Source organism: Grampus griseus, assembly GCF_964374135.1.
Source record: "Grampus griseus genome assembly, chromosome: 9".
NCBI lineage: Eukaryota > Metazoa > Chordata > Mammalia > Artiodactyla > Delphinidae > Grampus > Grampus griseus.
Window position 1 is genome coordinate 33,680,555 of NC_139003.1, and position 18,694 is coordinate 33,699,248.

The 18,694-nt window shown below is 33.5% G+C and overlaps 1 protein-coding gene across 1 annotated transcript; it reads right to left on the reverse strand.

Moving 5' to 3' along the window:
• Nucleotides 1-17,081: 17,081 nt before the first annotated feature.
• LOC309827144 (anaphase-promoting complex subunit 10-like) lies at nucleotides 17,082-18,253 on the reverse strand (the record flags this gene model as incomplete). The annotated part of the gene is made up of 2 exons (XM_082661698.1): nucleotides 17,082-17,617; nucleotides 18,043-18,253. 2 exons carry the CDS (start codon nucleotides 18,251-18,253, stop codon nucleotides 17,082-17,084), a joined length of 747 nt encoding a protein of 248 aa, XP_082517824.1.
• Between the last annotated feature and the right edge of the window lie 441 nt (nucleotides 18,254-18,694).

Sequence of the window (18,694 nt, forward strand, 5' to 3'; positions counted from 1 at the left end):
ACACCAGTATTCAAAGCCCAAGGTGAGAAATGCATTTCAACTTCTCTCTTTATAAAAACTCAGCAGTCTGCTACAGTCTGTATCTGGTATCAAATTCTATATATCTACCTGTGTTTTTAACGTGGAAACCCAATTCCTAAAGGAAAGGTCATTATCATTATTAAGTTTTATAAGAAAATCAGTACGTACCAGTATCTATTTAATAACGGAGACATCATGAATGTCAGACTTAACACGCTTTGCAGAGTGCTAATAACTCCTAAAGTGTATCCTTGTCTCAAGTTAAAGTCAGTATTGGAAATTTTATATTACCTGCTCTGCCTGAAAGCATTAAAAAGTACTTCTGTAATAGCTAAGCTAAAGAAGCAAATAGTGACTTTTTACAACTTTGCCTAATTTTTGGTTCAATTTCAAAGCTCATTTATAGATAAGTCATATGAAGTTGGCATTGGCTTGAATTAAGCAAGGGGATCATTTTAACCACATATATTTTATGTTGCCTTCAGGATGAAATAAAAAAAAGTATTTATGCGTGCCTCTGTTTGGAAGTTTTGTAAGGTATATGTGTTTTAGATACATTATTAACTACATCAGAATGCTTTTTTTCATATTTCTTTTAGTTTTGGAATTTCGTGGACATAAAATATGCATTTATTCAGAAACTAAACACAAAACTTTAGTAATTTCTGCATTGCAATGATCCTAATTCAAGTCCAGTGGTAGATTGAAAGAGATTGTTTCTTTTTCTATTATATATTTAAATTAAAAATAGGAAGATGTAGTTTCTACTAATGAGTTTTGTAGGGCTGTTTTAATATGATGTCCCTTAGGAGGTTTCCTCACTCGGTATGAAGGCTCCTAAGAGGTGCTTGTGCACCTGATTAATTCATAAATGGCGCTGAGGGCTGCACATTTGCCCAATCCTAGTTAAATCGTAGTAGGCGGCTATTCCTCTGTAGGATGCATTGCAAATTGTGATGCTCTTATTATACACCTAATTACGGCATTCTACACCAGTCTGATTCTTTCCATAAATTCTTATAAATGTGGTGTCCATTTTAGAAGTTAGAGATTGAGATTCATTAAAATGACTCCAATCCATATGATTGCAGTAGAACAATGACGAGACTTGCTGGAAAATTGCGCTGAAATTCTATAAAGAACATATATGTAAAATATGGCGAAATTAAAATACAGTGATTTACAAAAATTAATTTTGTATTGTAAATAATTAAGCAGATACTGTGGGGATACAAGAGGAAAAAAATGAAAAACATCTGAAAGGATAGATGTAGTTGTTTTGGGGTGAGTAACCAATTTAAACATTTTGTGATTTGAAGCATAGTTCTTAACCCTTCTGTGCCTCAGTGCCTCGTGGGGGGTAGTAATCCAACCTATCTTATTGAGTGTGAGAGTTGATTGAGTTAATATATGTAAAGTGCTTAGAACGGTGCCTGACACATAGTAAGTTCTGTGTAAGCCCTTTTACAGATCCTTTTCTCTCAGGCTCTACCCAATCTAATTCTCACCTGAGATGTACTGTTTTCTACTATAATGCTTTAGCCAAAAGTAATATTCTAATATTTCCACTGCTGTTCCTCCTATCCTTTGACATTGCTTCTTCTTGATGTTTTTCTGGCTGAGAGGAGAGGAGGTTTCCCTTTACAGTTTGAGAGAAAAGATGGGTTAGAGTTTCATCAAACACAAATTTGTAAATCCCTAGATTTACAGCTGAAAAAAATGGCCCAGTGTATAAATACCATGTAACTCAAATTATTTGTCTTCAAATATGCCTTTTATAATTTCTCCCTATTATACGAAGCAACAGTGTTTTATTAAGATACAGCCATTTCTTGCTATATCTAAGGTAAATGTTCAGGTGTCTTCTGAATCCCATCATTGTTTCTGGGGATACACAAGTTCTATCTTCATAAGTTAGGAACCATTCTACTGAACTGAATTCATCATTTAAATCAGGTTTATTGTTATTATTTATCTGCTATTGTGATGTAGATACCAGGTCCAGAAACTATCTGAACATTTATCTAAACCTGGAGGATACTCCTTCAATATGGTCCTTTCCTTTTATTGAGGAGCTGTGATATGTCAATTACATTATATTACAGAAAGGAAAGGAGTGTGCATATTATTAATGTTTTAAATGAAACATAAAGAAAAATGAAGCTCAAAGAAGTTAACAGGCTTATCTCAGATTTGACAACTAGTTAATGGTGTGGGTAGAACACATGGCTTGTGATTCATGGATATTTTTCCTTCCATTCTGCATTTTATCATAAAACACAAGAAACAGGAAAAAAAAGAGTTATGAAAAGGCAACAATATAAATGTGAAAACATATTGTGAGTGTAAGTTTAACACTTTTTTCTTTTAATTTACCAATCGCATAGTCACTCAGAATGTGAAACTCTTTTATGACCTTTCCATCTGACACAGCTGAATTGTTTCAGATCAGCTAAGAAAAACTTAGACATATTGTGCTGACTTATACGGTCTAATGGGTTTAACAGAAAATGTTTCTCCCCTAGATAAATATGTTCTAAGTTTTAATAATACAGGACCTTTCACTTATAAAATTATCCAGTTTATAAAACATAATTATCAACATTTAAAAATGCTTTGGATGTGTGCCATTTGACCATCTTTTTTTTTTTTTTTCCACATTGTAGACCAAAGCATAGAGAAACTTGATCACTTTAGTAAAGCTGTTCTGACCCCAGTAAAAATAAGGTAAAGAATTAAATGGTTACATATGTTGGTAGGATAAAATCTCCATTAAGGTTGAATTAACAGGATGATGCTCTGATCTCTTATTGGACAAAGAAGTGCATTATATTTAGAATAAATAGCATACCTGAGATCCTGATCCTTTAACACAGGTGGGTCACAGTGTATATAGTAGCAGTGGTGGTCGTATTTGCGTGGAGACAGATTGAAGATGAATTTAAATATACTTTATAAAAGTGAAAAGAGAAGTTGCTTCTGTTGTCATAGTTAACTATAATAGAATAGTATCTTGCTCAATATTAGCTTGTTATCCAGCACTAGCCTGAGAAGTGGACTGATATTCAGATTTAGCGTAAATAGAGTAAATAGAATTGTAAGAAGTTTAATTTATCAAATGAATCTGCACAAATACAATTATAAAATAAAAATTACTTTCAAAAAGTTTAAGTTGGTAAAATATACTGGACAAACATCACACAGTAACGTTACTATAATCCTAATAAATATTACTTCTGAGTTTTATCCCTAGCTGTCATATTGCCTTTATAAAGACTTCAGAATATGCTCTCTTGAGATTTTGACTGTATCCATGTGTTAGTAGCCCATACCACCTCGAGATCAAAACATTACCGGGTTTTTTTCTTTTTTTTAAGTGGGTCGTGGGTAGAAGGGAGGGGTGATTGGGATTCAAATGAATCTCCAAATCCTGCATTAAAACAAAGGTCTGTCAGGCTTCCCTGGTGGTGCAGTGGTTAAGAATCTGCCTGCCAATGCAGGGGACACGGGTTCGAGCCCTGGTCCGGGAAGATCACACATGCCGCGGAGCAACTAAGCCCATGCGCCACAACTACTGAGCCTGCGTGCCACAACTACTGAAGCCTGCGTGCCTAGAGCCCATGCTCCGCAACAAGAGAAGCCACCGCAAGAGAAGCTGGCACACCGCAACGAAGAATAGCCGCCACTCGCCACAACTAGAGAAAGCCTGCACACAGAAACGAAGACTGAACGCAGCCAAAAATAAATAAAGTAAATAAATTAAAAAAAAAAGTCTATCAAGCTATGTAAAAGTCATCCTTAAATCTGGAATAAATATATACTAAAAACAGACTTTCTTGGGGATTTTTTGAGGCTTATTAGATCTGGAATTTCTTTCCAAAATTAAAGTAGATTTTCTATTATTATTTGAATATATGAGTTAAAAACAGTGTATTATCAATTAACTTTACCTGTTCCTTTTTACGTTTTTTGGATTAGCCTTAGCTAGCCATTCAAAATCCCTTGGATTCTATACAGTACACTGGAGATCACATTAAAGGTACTAGACCTCTCATGAGGTGGGGAAGGGCCACAGAAGTAGCTGACCATTTGCCAGTGAACCTGAAGGGGTTTCTGATTAGCATTTAATGAAAAGGGAATTCATGACCCTGGTGACTGGGGGGCATGGATGCAGTAGGATTGGGTACCAAAAATGAATGCCTCTATGCAAACTGTAGAAGTTAGAGCAAGTTGGAGGATAGTGATGGACAAGTTAACTCCTCCCAGCCTCCCTTGTGGATCACTCATGGAGAGATGGCATGAAACATGGGAAAGGGCAATATAATCTTGAAATGGCAAATTTCAACTGAAAGTGGCTGAGTGTACCTTAAAATGACAGGATTATGTAAAAATGGAGGGCCATGAGCTAAGTTAAGTTACAGAGAAATAAAAAATAATTTTGTACATCTGAAGTTGTGGTTATAAAATCATACCCCATCTCTGGTATAAAAATTTAAAGAAATTATTAAAGAATGCTTTAACTTTCAAAATGTCTTGGCTTAGGTTTTAGATTTAATGTGGAACACGAATATTACCTTGTCTTTTGTTCAAGAAAATTAAAGCAAATTATTTTTCGTTTATTGTCCAGCTTCAGGATTTTTTTTTTTGTCAGTTTTAGATAAATAGCTTTTATTGTTCTAAAGTTGCTTCTTTGAGTTTCTGTTTCTTTTTTTTTTTTTAACATCTTTATTGGAGTATAATTGCTTTACAATGGTATGTTAGTTTCAGCTTCACAACAAAATGAATCAGTTATATATATACATATATTCCCATATCTCTTCCCGCTTGCAGCTTCAGGATTTTAATCCAAGCAATAGTTATGAGTAAGTCAAAAGACAAAGAGTCAGATAAAAGCCTTGCAATCTGAAATCACACAAATTAATTACAAGGGTCTGACTGAAAGTTGGACTTAGCAGAGTGTCTGCCAACAGTAAGCTGGAAATAAATGTTATGATTGTCTTTATTACTTTTATTACATTCCACTCCTAACCAGTTTGGGAGAGAAGCAGGGCATTCAGGGGGAGCCTTCTTGGTCTTACCCATAACTACCTCCATGACAGTGTTGTAGGAGTTGGAAGCAGGCTTTGAGAGAGAAACTTGAACTTGCCAAATGATTTCTTATACTGGAATTTTTGATTGCTGATCTGAAAGCCATAGCACAGTGCCTATACAGTAGTGGTGAGGGAGGGAAGGGGCAGCTCATGGACACATATGTTTGAATTAGTCTTCAGCTGTATTAGTCCTAAGGCGCCTTGATCTTGCTGGTGATAAAGCCCACCTATTGCTTCTATTTACAATCAAGGTTAAAGACTGTTAGTATTAAAGTAAATTTCATGGGCAGGAGGATTATAGTAATACCTCCATTCCTTCCTAAAACAACTAAGTTTCTCCCTATTCCAAATGGTATTTATACAAGTGTGTATGTGACAGTTTAACACCCTAAATGGGATCTAATAGTTCTACTGAATTTTAGACTGAATGCTACCATAAACATCTACTATATTAAAAATATTTGCATATGGCCTTCTCCTATTCTGAAAATTTATGAATTTTAATAAAGTTGCTTAGATTGTATAGCCCACAGTTTTAATTGCTCATAATCCAGGAATATTATTTAAAGGGAATTGAAATTATATGAAAACACTTAAGAGCAGAATTATGTCTTCAGCTTTCCCATTACTTTTTGTATGTTGATTGTTAATTTCACCATGGTAAATGAAAGGATACTTAATTGAGATGAAAACTCTACCTAGCTTTGTAAATATGTTTGTGAATTAACATGTGTACAAATGTATCTTCATGATAACTTAAGATTTATCAACAAACAAACCTATAGAGTAATATGTGCTTTGGTCCAGCCATTATAACAATTAAATAGTTGTTTTCTTAAGGCAAGACAACAACACCACCAAAAAGAATACTATGTAATTATAATGAAAGATTAAAAAAAACAATTAGGCTCCAGATCAATAATGTACATCCAGTTTCATGTAATAAAAAGTAACAACTTTATACATTAGAAAATATAAAATGGAAAATAAAGTTTTAGAAATTTATTTTAGAGCATTTTCTAAACTGGATAATTCCAGAAATCTTCTCTCACTGTCCTTCTCCTTCTATAGTAAACCACTACTAACTGTTCTTTTGAATTTTTTTGTTTTTTCAATTTAGTTTAACACAGCTTTATTGCTGGGTATACAGAAGTCAACAAGAGACATTAGGTGTCCTGAAGAGTTTCACGATTAGTAAGGAAGATTATTTGTTGGCTCATTTATGTATGCTCCAAATGTATAAAAAATTATTTAAGGCAGCCTTAAAAAATACATTGTAACAGTATAAATAATATGAATAAAAAACAGGTAAGAATGATGAAGGGGAGAATAAACAGGACTAGGGAAATAAAATGTAATTAGAAATAACATCCATGCATTATACACATGCAATAAAATCTTAAATACTTTCAGTGAGATATGTGTAAAGTGATAAAATGCAATGTACGATTAAGTATAATAATTAAAAAGTACAGGGCTTCCCTGGTGGTGCAGTGGTTGAGAGTCCACCGGCCGATGCAGGGGACACGGGTTCGTGCCCCGGTCCGGGAAGATCCCACATGCCGCGGAACGGCTGGGCCCATGAGCCATGGCCGCTGAGCCTGCGCATCCGGAGCCTGTGCTCCGCAACGGGAGAGGCCACAACAGTGAGAGGCCCGCGTACCACAAAAAAAAAAAAAAGTACAAAGTAGAGCTGTAACAGAAAGAGAATTGAATGCATAACTAGCGAATCTTTTGAGGTTTTAGCTAAATGAAACAGGTTTTTGGAAGAGGTGGTATCTGACCTCACTTTTGAAGAAACAAGAGAAAGAGTAGACACATGGAGTAGAGGGTGGAACAATACCTGCAAAGTTGTGTAGGCATGAAACAGAATGGTATAGAACATGGTACTAGTGTATTTAGGAAATCAAATGCTGCATTATAAAGTAGAAGAGAGGACAGGTAGGCTTATTGGTGGGTCTGGAACTGGCCAGATCTAGAGTGCGTAACTTTTTGTATTAAAAGAATATGGATAAAGGAGAACTTCAGTGACCCAGGTTTGAGATGCTGGTTCAGTTGAATGATTAGGAAGAGGTGTGAAATAATTACTGTTATTTTCAAGTTGGGGTTGGGAAATCAAAGAATAGTATCGTGAACCTCCAGTTTTTACCACCTAGATTTTTGAAGGCAGTGTTTTTTTCATCTATATTTTCACCAACTACTACTTGCCCTACCCCAGCAATACCACTGGAATATTTTGAAGCTAATTCCAGAAGTTATATAATTTAATCAGCAAACAGTTCAGCATGTATTTCGATATGATAAGGACTTATTAGAAACATAACTGGAACACACATAAAACATTAATAGTAATCCCTTAAGATTCTCCAATACCTAGTCAATGTTAAAATTTTCCCAATTATTCTTCCAAAAATTCGTAGGGATAATATATTAAGGACACTTTTTTGCCTGGCTTTGCCTGTATATTTCATATAAAAGTATATTTCTTGGCTAAACTAATCAAAGTACTATTAACATCAATTCTAAAACATACAGTGTTTGAAATGATAGTGGCTTATAATGAAAGTTTTGGACTATTTAAATTCTGGGACACAGGATTCAGTTGTCAGCAGCTAGGATGAGATGAACTACTACAGAATCCGTATCGCCTGTAGTTTTACAGATAGAGGAAAGGTGGTAGAACATAGCACAATTCAGTTTTCAAAGATGCATTAGTAAAAGTTCATTTAATAAATGATTTTTTTTACTTGACGGAGAGCCAGAAACTACTTGAATATCCCCTGTATCTGTTTAAGAAAATAGTTTGGGTAGCTATAGGAAATGGGTGAAATGATTACTAAAATCAGTAAATGCAAAGAAAGCAAAGGAAAACATAAACCATACAAAAATATTTCCAGTACCAAATTTTTTGTCATTTGTTAAACCACAAATAGGCATACACAGAGCTGTAGTTCAACATGCTTTTGTTGCTAACTTAAAGTTTGGAGCACTGCTCTGCAAATCAACCAGACTGGACCATGAGTTACAAATTTTATATATACATATAATATATATGTATATTATATATATATAATATACATATATGAAGTGTAAGAGACTAATTGGGAAGTTATAGTTGGACATGAACAAATGTTAGAGACAAATTATTAGAGGGGTATGAAGACTTAAGCTGGGAGGAACTGACTAGTTCTTTACAGGTAATGCATAATTCTAACTGATAAAATTGAATTCAACATAGATATTTCAGAAAACTTATTTTCTAGTTGTAATATTTATATTAGAATTCATAGTCTGCCTCATTTGAGCTTCAAGTCTGCAAGTGGCTCCCTAACTTGCAAGTGAAAGTGCTTATTACGTAGTAACAGATGGAAAAAGAACCAAACTGCACATGGGATAAAATCAGAGTCAACATATAGTTTATTTGCAAAGGAATATTTTTTCAACTAAAATCATTGCACCTACTAACTGACCAAGAGTCTTTTCCTGTATTAATCATTAAAAATGACTTTTAAAGTGTTCATTTTAAAGGGAGATTTTTCATCTTAAACAGGTTTGTTGGGCAAGAAAGTTATTTAGTAATAAAAAATGATCAATACTGCTTTTGAAATTGTTCTTCAAAACGTATCTATACAAAGTTCTTTATGAAAGATAGAATAAAAAGGGATTTTAGCTCATCAGTAACTCTTAAAATGTGTAAGTCCTTTATGACTATAAACTCCGTCATTTTACTCTTGTACAATAGCCAGCAGTGCTACACAGAGTAAACAGTTGTTCCCAACTTCAGAAGCCTGCAGAGGTCAGTATAGCGACAGCAACAAGACATCACATGGATCAGTTGATCAATGCTGAAAGTGGACCATTAGATCTCAAACTTATTATTTATACATACCACCATCTTGAATATTAAAATGAAGTTTGTCATAATTAGGATAGAATATCCTTTGAGTAATTGGTCTTTATAACATTTACATTTAAAGAAAATCAACATTTGGAAACTCATTCTGCTCAAAAAGGGTGGTGGGCAGAATAAGAAATGAAATTTAAAATTACAGTAGTGACCACTTTATATAAAAATAAATGTTCTTTATGTGTACTGAAGGATTTGAAAAATGTTCTGTTCCTTTGAACTGGGGAATATATTCTTCATACTTGGTTCACCAGCTTCTGGCACCTGTCAGTGAAGCTCACTGTTAACCTGGGCAAAGCTATGATTTTTTTTTTTTGACATTGATACATCAGTGAAGTTTTCTTATTTCTAGTCATATTCTGTATAATTCAAAGTAAAAAATGCTTCCAAATATAGCCATAGTTCTCAGGTACAGTTTACAATTTTCTGTACCCACATTGAAAATAAGTATTTTAAATTTGGACATGGAAATGTGCACAGATATATTTCTTATGAAAACATTTTTACAATTGGTTTTTGTGAAAGGGAAGAAAACAGACAAGTTTTAGAAACTGTACTTTGATATCCAGAAGCTGTCTTATCCATGATGACCTGTCAGTGACCTTTGTCATGACACTGAAGGACTGCACTCTCCAGGGGTGAGAAGTAATTCAACTTCAATTGTTCCTGTGCGCCAGACATGTATAAAACAGAGACTATAAACATATACTGTAGGCTTATTTTGGCTCCAGTTAAGCTGACACCATCAAACTCATTTAGTTTGAACTTGGAGACATGGTTTCAGTATCAGTTCTCTGCTGCAATCCAGAAGGTTAAAGAAAAACTAGCTAAAACCAACATTGGGCTTTTGCTGGGACAGCAGTTACCTATTGTAAAGTAAGTTCCTCATACTTTTTGACAATAATGCCATGTCAGTGTTTGCTGTTTCTAATTCCACTATGGATGGGCAAAGTCAAAAGCTTTTTCAAAAGATCAGAAGATAGAAAGTGAGACATTAAATTGACATTTTAAAAAAAAGAATATGTTTACTGTTTTAAATTTAGCTTTGCTTTTCCCTAAATGTACTTCGGTAGGCACTTGTGCAAAAATATGAATGAAGTATGCAGGCAAGCAGTTAGTTTTTATTGTCCACAAATAAATGTATACTAAATTTTTTTCTACTTACATATTTGTTACAATTTTTATCTAAAATTTTAAAAACTTCTCTGAGAACAACATCTCAGTGTTCTTGTAGTATGACCATATATCCTAATCCATGGCAGTATAATGGACTGTAATAGCCTACAAATTAGGCAAAGATAAATAACCCTATAGTGGATATAAAATAAAGTTAATATAGTTAATAATGCTAATTAATATCACATTCTATATCCTATCAAAAAGTAACTTGAATTTATATAAACTGGTTACTTATTAGGCCACAAATACAACCTAAAAAAATCTCAAAAGGCATAAAGTATTTAGGATGTTATCTTAATACAATGCATAACCAGAAATTAATAACAAAGTACAAGTTTAAAATGTCACTTGCAATAAAAATAATTCTTTCTTGAATAATGCTAAGATCAAGGAGAATGTCAAGCCTGCGATTACCAATTGTAAAATGACAATGGGAACATCACCAAACAAAGTGTATGGTGTGCATCCAAAGCTGTAATCTGACAAGAATTCAGAGATGTAAATGCTTAAATTTAAAAATAAGAAAAAATAAATAGGTATTAAACAGTTGGACAAATGAATATAACCAGAGTTGAAGAAAACAGAAACTTATAAATAACTAAAAAAACCCCAAATAAACAAATCGCTCCAAGATAATGTTCTTTGAAGAAAACTAAAATATGAAATCTGTAATATAGCTAATCTGGTAATAATCTGGTAGGCCTCCCAGAGATGTCACATCCTAACCAGGAACTTGTGAGTGGGTTATCATAAATGGTGAAAATGACTTCGGATATATGATTAAGTTAAGGATCTTGAAAAGGGGAGAAAATCCGGAATTATCCCAGTGTGCCCAAGGTAACCATAAGATTCCTAGTCTGGGGGAGGCAGTAGAGGTAGAGTCAGAGAGCTGCAAGGACTCAACAGAGGTTAGAAGGAGAAAATATGTTACACTGCTGGTTTCGAAAATGGAGGAAGGGACCATGAGCCAAGGAATAGGAGCATCCTTTTGAAGTGGGAAAGGCAGGGAAATGGATCTCCCCAAGAGCTTGCCAAAAGGGCACAGCCTGTGCACATGTTTTAGACTTCTGAAATAATTATATGTCATATATATGCATATAATATATAGAATAAACTATAAAAACTATCATGTTTTTATATGTACAATACAGTTGTTACATAATTGGTTGCTTTAAGACTCTAAGCTTGTGATAATTTGTAACAGTGACAATAGGAAACTAATATAGCTAACAACTGAAAGGGAAAAGCTCATAAGGAGAATTAAAAGTAAGGCTAACTATAAAATAATATGTATGGCTGAGATTAAATATGTTGGATCACTAAATACAATTTAATGCTAATAATTTCAAAATCTGAAAGAATGCAAGAATCTCCTGAAATGGTTCCAAAGTCTGGCCAGTGAAGTATACAAAAATAAATGGTACAGTGTACTTCCAAAGCTAGATACAAACATAACAAAATAAATTCAGAGAAAACCCAAAAGAATATTAAAAAGTAAACCATCATTATATGTATTAACACTTTAAGCTTCAAGATAATCCCATGAGGAAAGCAACCTTATTATCCCCATTTTGTAGATGAAGAAACTGAGGTTAATAGGCCCTAAATTATATAGTTAATAAGTTTCAGAGCCAGTTTTGAAACACAGGGCATCTGGTTTCAGTGCTTATGTTGTAACATTTTTACTTCAAAATACAAGGATGGATCAAAATAGATCAATTTCAGTAAGTCATTGAATCAATCAATAATTCAGAAAAAGAAATATTTTGTCATATTTCAAAGAATATCTTGATGAAATGCGATATCCCTTTCTAAAAAAAATTGGCACAAACTAAAAATAAAACAATGCTGTGATAAAGTTTATTTTAACAATAATCAGCATTTTACTTGATTTTGAAACATTGAATACATTTTAATTAAAATTAGGAACCAGAACAACATAAGGATGTCTATTATCGCTGTTATTCAAGATGATTCTGAAAGTTCTAGAGAATATAATAAAGGAAGAAAAAATTTAGATGTTAATATTGGAAAGAAAAAGATAAAATTATCGTTGCTAGAAAACATACTTGTTTAGAAAACTCAGAATAATTGATTAAAAATTTTAGCCCTAACAAGCAAGATTAGTAATGTAATCAGTTACAAAATCAATTTGTTTATAATATATCAGTATGAAAGTTTAGTCAGTATAATGGCAAATATTCTCATTCACAAAGCAATGAAAATAAGTAATACAAATGATTTTAAGGTGAAAATATGTTCTAGACTTGTTGAAGAACCTCTATAAAGATTAGGAAAGGAAAAGAGAAAGAACACTTCAATAATTGTTTTCCTGAATTAGAAACATACTAAATCTGAGTACCAATTATCCCCCTAAATAAATGATAAATCCAATTAAAATTTTAAAGTAGTATTGTGTAACTTTTCTTAAATGTTTTACTCTGGGGTAGATATTATGTCAAGTAATAGATGTATAAGTATGCATGCTTTTTTAAGACTTACATAGTTTACTGGTTAGGATTATTATTATTTGTAGATGAAGAAACAGGTTTTGAGAAGTCAAGTGTTTATGACACAGAATTAAACATTGTCTCAGCCTGTACAATTTGAGATCCTCCCACTTTAATACTTTGTAACATGACTCAAAATCCCTATTAAAAATGTTGGGAAACTTTATCAAATGATTCTAAATTTCATGTGTAAGATTAAATCTATGAGAATAGCCAGGATAATTCTATAAAAAATATAGCTTATTTAATGTTGTACTTGGCTTTTAAATGTTAAAGTACATTGTAAAATTATAGTAATTAATAGGGAGATATCAGTACAAGGAACAGAAGAGAAAACTTAACCATCAAACCTAAGTATCAGTGAAAACACTAGTATGTGATAAAAATGGTATTTTAACTCAGTGCAAATTGATGAAATATTTTCTAAGTAGTGCTAGGACAATTATTTTTAACCATAATTACATTCCCAATAACATGCCATACTTCAGAACTTCAAAATATAATCCGGATTGGTTAAAGAATTAAATACAGCATATGAATCTACAAAAAAGCAAAAAAAATTAAGCAAATATTAATGTGATTCCACAACAAGAAGGTTTTTATAAAAATGAAATAAAAAATGATAAAAGAAAAATGGATGGATTTCAATAAATAGACATTTGAAGTTTTGCATATAAATCAGTACTAGAAACAAGGTAAGCCACAAATTGGGAAAGAATTTTCAATGTATTTGATCAATGACTGATGTTATTATGTGGACAATTCTTATATATTAATTATAATAAAGTAAGCAATATTAAAAGAAATCAAATCACTAGACAGATGATTAAAATAAATGCAAATGTCTAATGAACACTTATAAAATTATTCAGCCTCACTTTTAATCAGTGAACACTAAACTGATCATACAGCATTCTCTCCCCCCTCAAAAAAGGCTGATTGAATGGCTGATTTCTGACTGTTAATGAAGAAGTCTGTTAGTTTACTTTTTTAAGTAATGGCTTTATTGAGACATGATTCACGTCATAAAATTCCTCCTTTCATGGTATACAATCTACTTTTTAGTATGTTCACAGAGTTATACAACCATAACCACTATCTAATTTTAGAACATTTTCATTACCCCAAAGAGAAAAATTATGCCTATTATCATCATTCTCCATTTCCTTCTCCCCCTTGGAACCACTAATTTACTTTCTGTCTCATCAGGTTTGCCTGTTCTGGACATTTCCTATTAAAGGAATTATCCATTTTGGTCTTTGATATTGGCTTCTTTCAGCTGGCATGTTTTCAGGGTTCATCCATGTTGCATCATGAATCAAAGCTTCATTCATATTTATGGCCAAATGTTCCATTTTATGGATTTCCATGTTTTCTTTATCTGTTCGTCAGTTGATGGACATTTGTTGTTTCCACTTTTTGGACTATTATTAATAATGCTGCTTTGCACATTCATGTACAAACTTTTGTGTGGACATTTGCTTTCAGTTCTCTTTGCTATATATCCAGGAGTGGAACTCCTGAGTTATGTAGTAGTTGTATGTTTAACATTTTGAGGAGCTGCTGAAATGTTTATCAAAGAGGTTGCACCTTTAACAATCGCAGCAGCAATGTAGGAGAGTGCCAATTTCTTCACATCCTTGCCAAAATTTGTTAATGTCTGTGTTCTTAATTTTAGTTACCCCAGGGAGTATAAAGTGATCTTTCATTATGGTTTTGATTTTTATTTTCCTAATGACTAATGATACTGAGCATCTTTTCATATACTTATTGACCATTTGTGTATCTTCTTTAGAGAGATGTCTATTTAAATCCTGTGCCACTTTTTAATTTGGCTATTTGTCTTTTTATTGTTGACCTGTAAGCATTTGTCCTGGATACAGGTCCCTTATTAGGTACAAGTCTGCAAAATATGTTCTCCCATTCTGTGGGCTGTATATATATTTTCTTGATGGTATCTTATGAAGCACAAAAGTTTTTAATTTTGGTGAAATCGAATCAATTTTTTTTTGGTCACCTGTGCTTTTGGTGTCATATCTAAGAAAGCATTGTCAAACTCATAAAGATTTACTCTTAAGTTTTCTTCTAAGTATTTTAGAGTTTTAGTGCTTACATTTACATCTATGATATATCTTGAGTTAACTTTTATATATTGTGTGAATTAGGGGTACATTTTCCTCCTTTTGCGTGTAGATTTCCTGTTGCTCAGCACCAGTTGTTAAAAAGACTGTTCTTTCCTCATTGAATTTGCTTGATATCCTTGTTTGTTGTTGTTGTTTAGTGATTTAACTGCACTAAGTTTATAAAGTCTATTTTTAGTTATGTGGAAGCATTGGAAACTCATTAAGCTTAGTGGTCAATTAATGATGGGACAGAGATTACCTTACGTATCTTGAATTAATAAATCTTCCAACCTTTGCCAAGTGGTTCTCTGTGTATTGGAAGGCATGCATCACTGCTCCAACAGGCAGTCTATAACCCTGCCTTAGCCTTCTATTCCTGCCTGGGGAGAGCCTCAAGTTCTGGTAGAGGTGGGTGATTAGGGTGTTTTCAGCTTTTCCTTGAAATGTGCACAGTTCTGCATGTGTGCTTGGCATTCTAGATTCTCAAGAATATTATCAGAGCTTTACAGCACTACTTATGGAAGTATCATTCCTCAGATATTCCTTTTAAGATTTTTAGTCAGCCTCTTATTTAGCACTGACTAGTACTCCACCTCAGGCTGCTTTGATGTTGAATAATTGCCACTGATTATTTTCAACAAATGCTCTAGGAATATGGCTGTTCACACAGGGCAAGCTTTGAGTTTGATCAAATGAAGGCAAACCCTAAGAATGGAGTTTTTCAGGGAGCTTCCAAATGGCAATATTTCTCTGTGAATGGGACTTTTGGGGATCTCCAAACCCATCTGTCTCTTCCAGTGGCTACTAGGTTGCTAATTTTTATAGCCATCATAGTTGTGAGGCTATTGGTTTTCAAGCATGCTGTGGACCTGGGAAGAGAGGGATAGGAATAGAGGAAATTTAAATGACACAAAGCTTACTGTTCATACTGAGATTCAGTCATTTTTCTTGATAAGTTCTCCTTGGATTATTGCAAGTCTTTGGTTAAATTTCCAAGATTCTGAAAAAGTTGATTTTGGTAATTTTTGCCAGTGGTCTCATTTCATCTGTGGCAGAGCAGATTTTTCAGAAGTCCTTTTCCACCATTCCCAACATGCTTCTCTTAACTTACTTTTAATATAAATTATTCTATTCTAAGTTTAAATTGTTTTAAACTTTATTTACAGTGTGATGTTTAGAACATGCTAGAAATTGCATAATTTACAACTACTTAAGCTTATTAAAATTATGAGAAGCTTCAAATGAAAACTTAAAAATTTCCAAAATGGTACATACTTTTAGAGTTCTTTTTGAGCTAAATCACCAAAACATATTTGACGTCTGTCTTAATAGGAAAGGAGTTTGAAGGACCTATTTGAAGAGAATGAGAATTTGTGACAACACAGATGGACCTAAAGGGCATTATGCTCAGTGAAATAAGTCAGAGAGAGAAAGGCAAATACTGTATGATATCACTTGTATGTGGAATCTAAAAAAAAAAAACAAAAAAAACAAATGAACAAGCATGACAATACAGAAACAGACCCATAGATACAGAGAACAAATAAGTGGTTGTCAGAGGGGAGGAGAGTGGGGGAATGAAAGGAAAGAAAAGGTAACTAACTATGTGAAATAATGTGTGTGTGTGTACATCACATTGTACACCTTAAATATATATAATTTTTTGTCAATTGTACCTCAGTAAAGCTGAAAAAAGGAAAAAAAAGGAGTAAGAAGACTTTAAGTATTATTTAGATTGGGACAGTAAAACACAAAGTTCTTTTGACTTCTCTATTTAAGAATATGACAGTGTTGAAGGGAATATATATGATATGAGAGAAGATAGGAAAAATTGTGAAGAAAACAAAGAAGAAAATGAGGAGGGAAGTGCCATGGTTGGAGATTGGAGCCTGTGGAAAGAGGCAAGTGGGAAATTCCTTAGGGCAGATGGTTAAATATCTTTTAAGAAAAGGTATTTCTAAAAATCAAATTTAAGTTTGTTATATATGCATACCCAAGCTCTCAATTAAGTCATAACCAAAAAAATTACATATACAAAACATAAAATTAAAAAAAAACAAAAAAGGAAAAGTGAGAGCCAGTACGTATAAACTTTTTTTTGACCCAAAAGTTATTTATTAAACTTACAATAAAATATTTTTCAATGCATTAAAAAATTGCAAAATAATTGAGGCATTTTTCAATAAAGATACCAGATTTAATATTTACTGACAAGATAAAGATATGTTTAATGACTTGTTCTATTTCAAGGTCACCTTATTGAGCGATACATCATGAAATCAGTAGTTGTACATGTAGGAAATTTACCAATGGAGCTTTCTTCCACGGGTGTGTATATTTTAATTTGTCTCATGTGGGTATCTCTTCCGTTCTGATGATTGGCTAGAACAGCAATCTGTATCATGAATGTACGAGTTGGCTTCTTATGATTATCAGTTAAGGGAACGTGAATCCAGCCACTTGGTTGCACCAATTCAAGTTGCCGGATTTCTTGAAGATTATGAAAATTATTTCCTACTCTGACTGAGATCTTGCTTGGAGTATAGCTGTCATCAGATTTGTAGTCCGCATAAATACATAATGTCTTCACTGTTGTTTTTCTTCTGAATTGGATGTTCACTAAATGAGGCTGGGAGCCATCTGACTGCCAGTAAGTTTCTAGATTGTCATCTCGTAATTGATCCACTTCAAATCCTGGTTTGCAAGATGAGAGAGCACATATAAACTTCTGGTATTCTCTGGAGGGTGTATTCAACTCTCTGTCCTGCTGTAGCACTGTCTTCCAGTCTTATCGTAAAACTGGATCACCAGATCACATGGACAGTTTGTATACTCTCTCGGGAGGATGAGATGTTTCTACAGTGTATTTTGGAACCCCATCAGTAGAGACCTCTGATTCATTGAGGATTCCAGAGAATGCCAACTTGAAACCTAAAAACAATTACGATAAATTTGAGGAACTTCAGTATTAATTTAGCATTGAATCCCATGACCTGGATGCTACTTCTCGAAAAATTTTGGCAAAGAATGCTTATAGTATTATCCTTGTGGTTGGAAACTTCTCAACAAAGCAACACACATAGATGAAAGCAATGCTTTGATGGACTTTTTGAGAAGGATTCAGTTTCATCTCCATCTATGACTACATGCCCAGAATCATATAAACAAAGACTTCACAATTTAGCTGATGTTCCAAGATTGAAATTAGTTGCCTTGGTTCTCCTTGTTGAATCCCAGAAGATGGGCTGAATTCAGGAAGCACTGTGCCTTTGCACTGCTGAAGCGTGCTTTCAGTGTGTCCAGCAAAATGGTCCCAGAACACCAGCAGAGCCACAGAGAGCTGGAAAACACTTTGGGACTAGTAATGAGAACCTTTAATGATTCCTTTCTAAAGTCTTCTTTAAAATCCTCTCTAAAATCCATTTTCTGATCCTTACTGTCAAGAAGAATAATGGGTAATGCATCTATACCTATATTTTGTGGAATATAAATTTTTCTCCCTTTTATTTAGGTATGAAACAACCAAGTTTTTTAGCGCAGGTATTTTTTTGTAGCTATGGCACTTAACAATTTTTTCACCATCATTTGAATCAGTTTGACTTCCCAGTGAGTGATGTACAGCAGACAAATACTTCACTATACCTGAGAGTGAAATTAAATCGACTAGCCACACACTGTTAGCTCTAAACTTGGAATTCTTGTTGACAATAAAAGATTACAAAATATCTTGCTTTAGAGCCTATGGTAAATAATTTCAGATATAATCATTTTATGCATTGTCCCCCTTGAGGCTCTAAAATATTCGCAGTATCTCTCCACACAGTCTACACTAGGACACAAGCACACTCACTAACTTGCTCATCT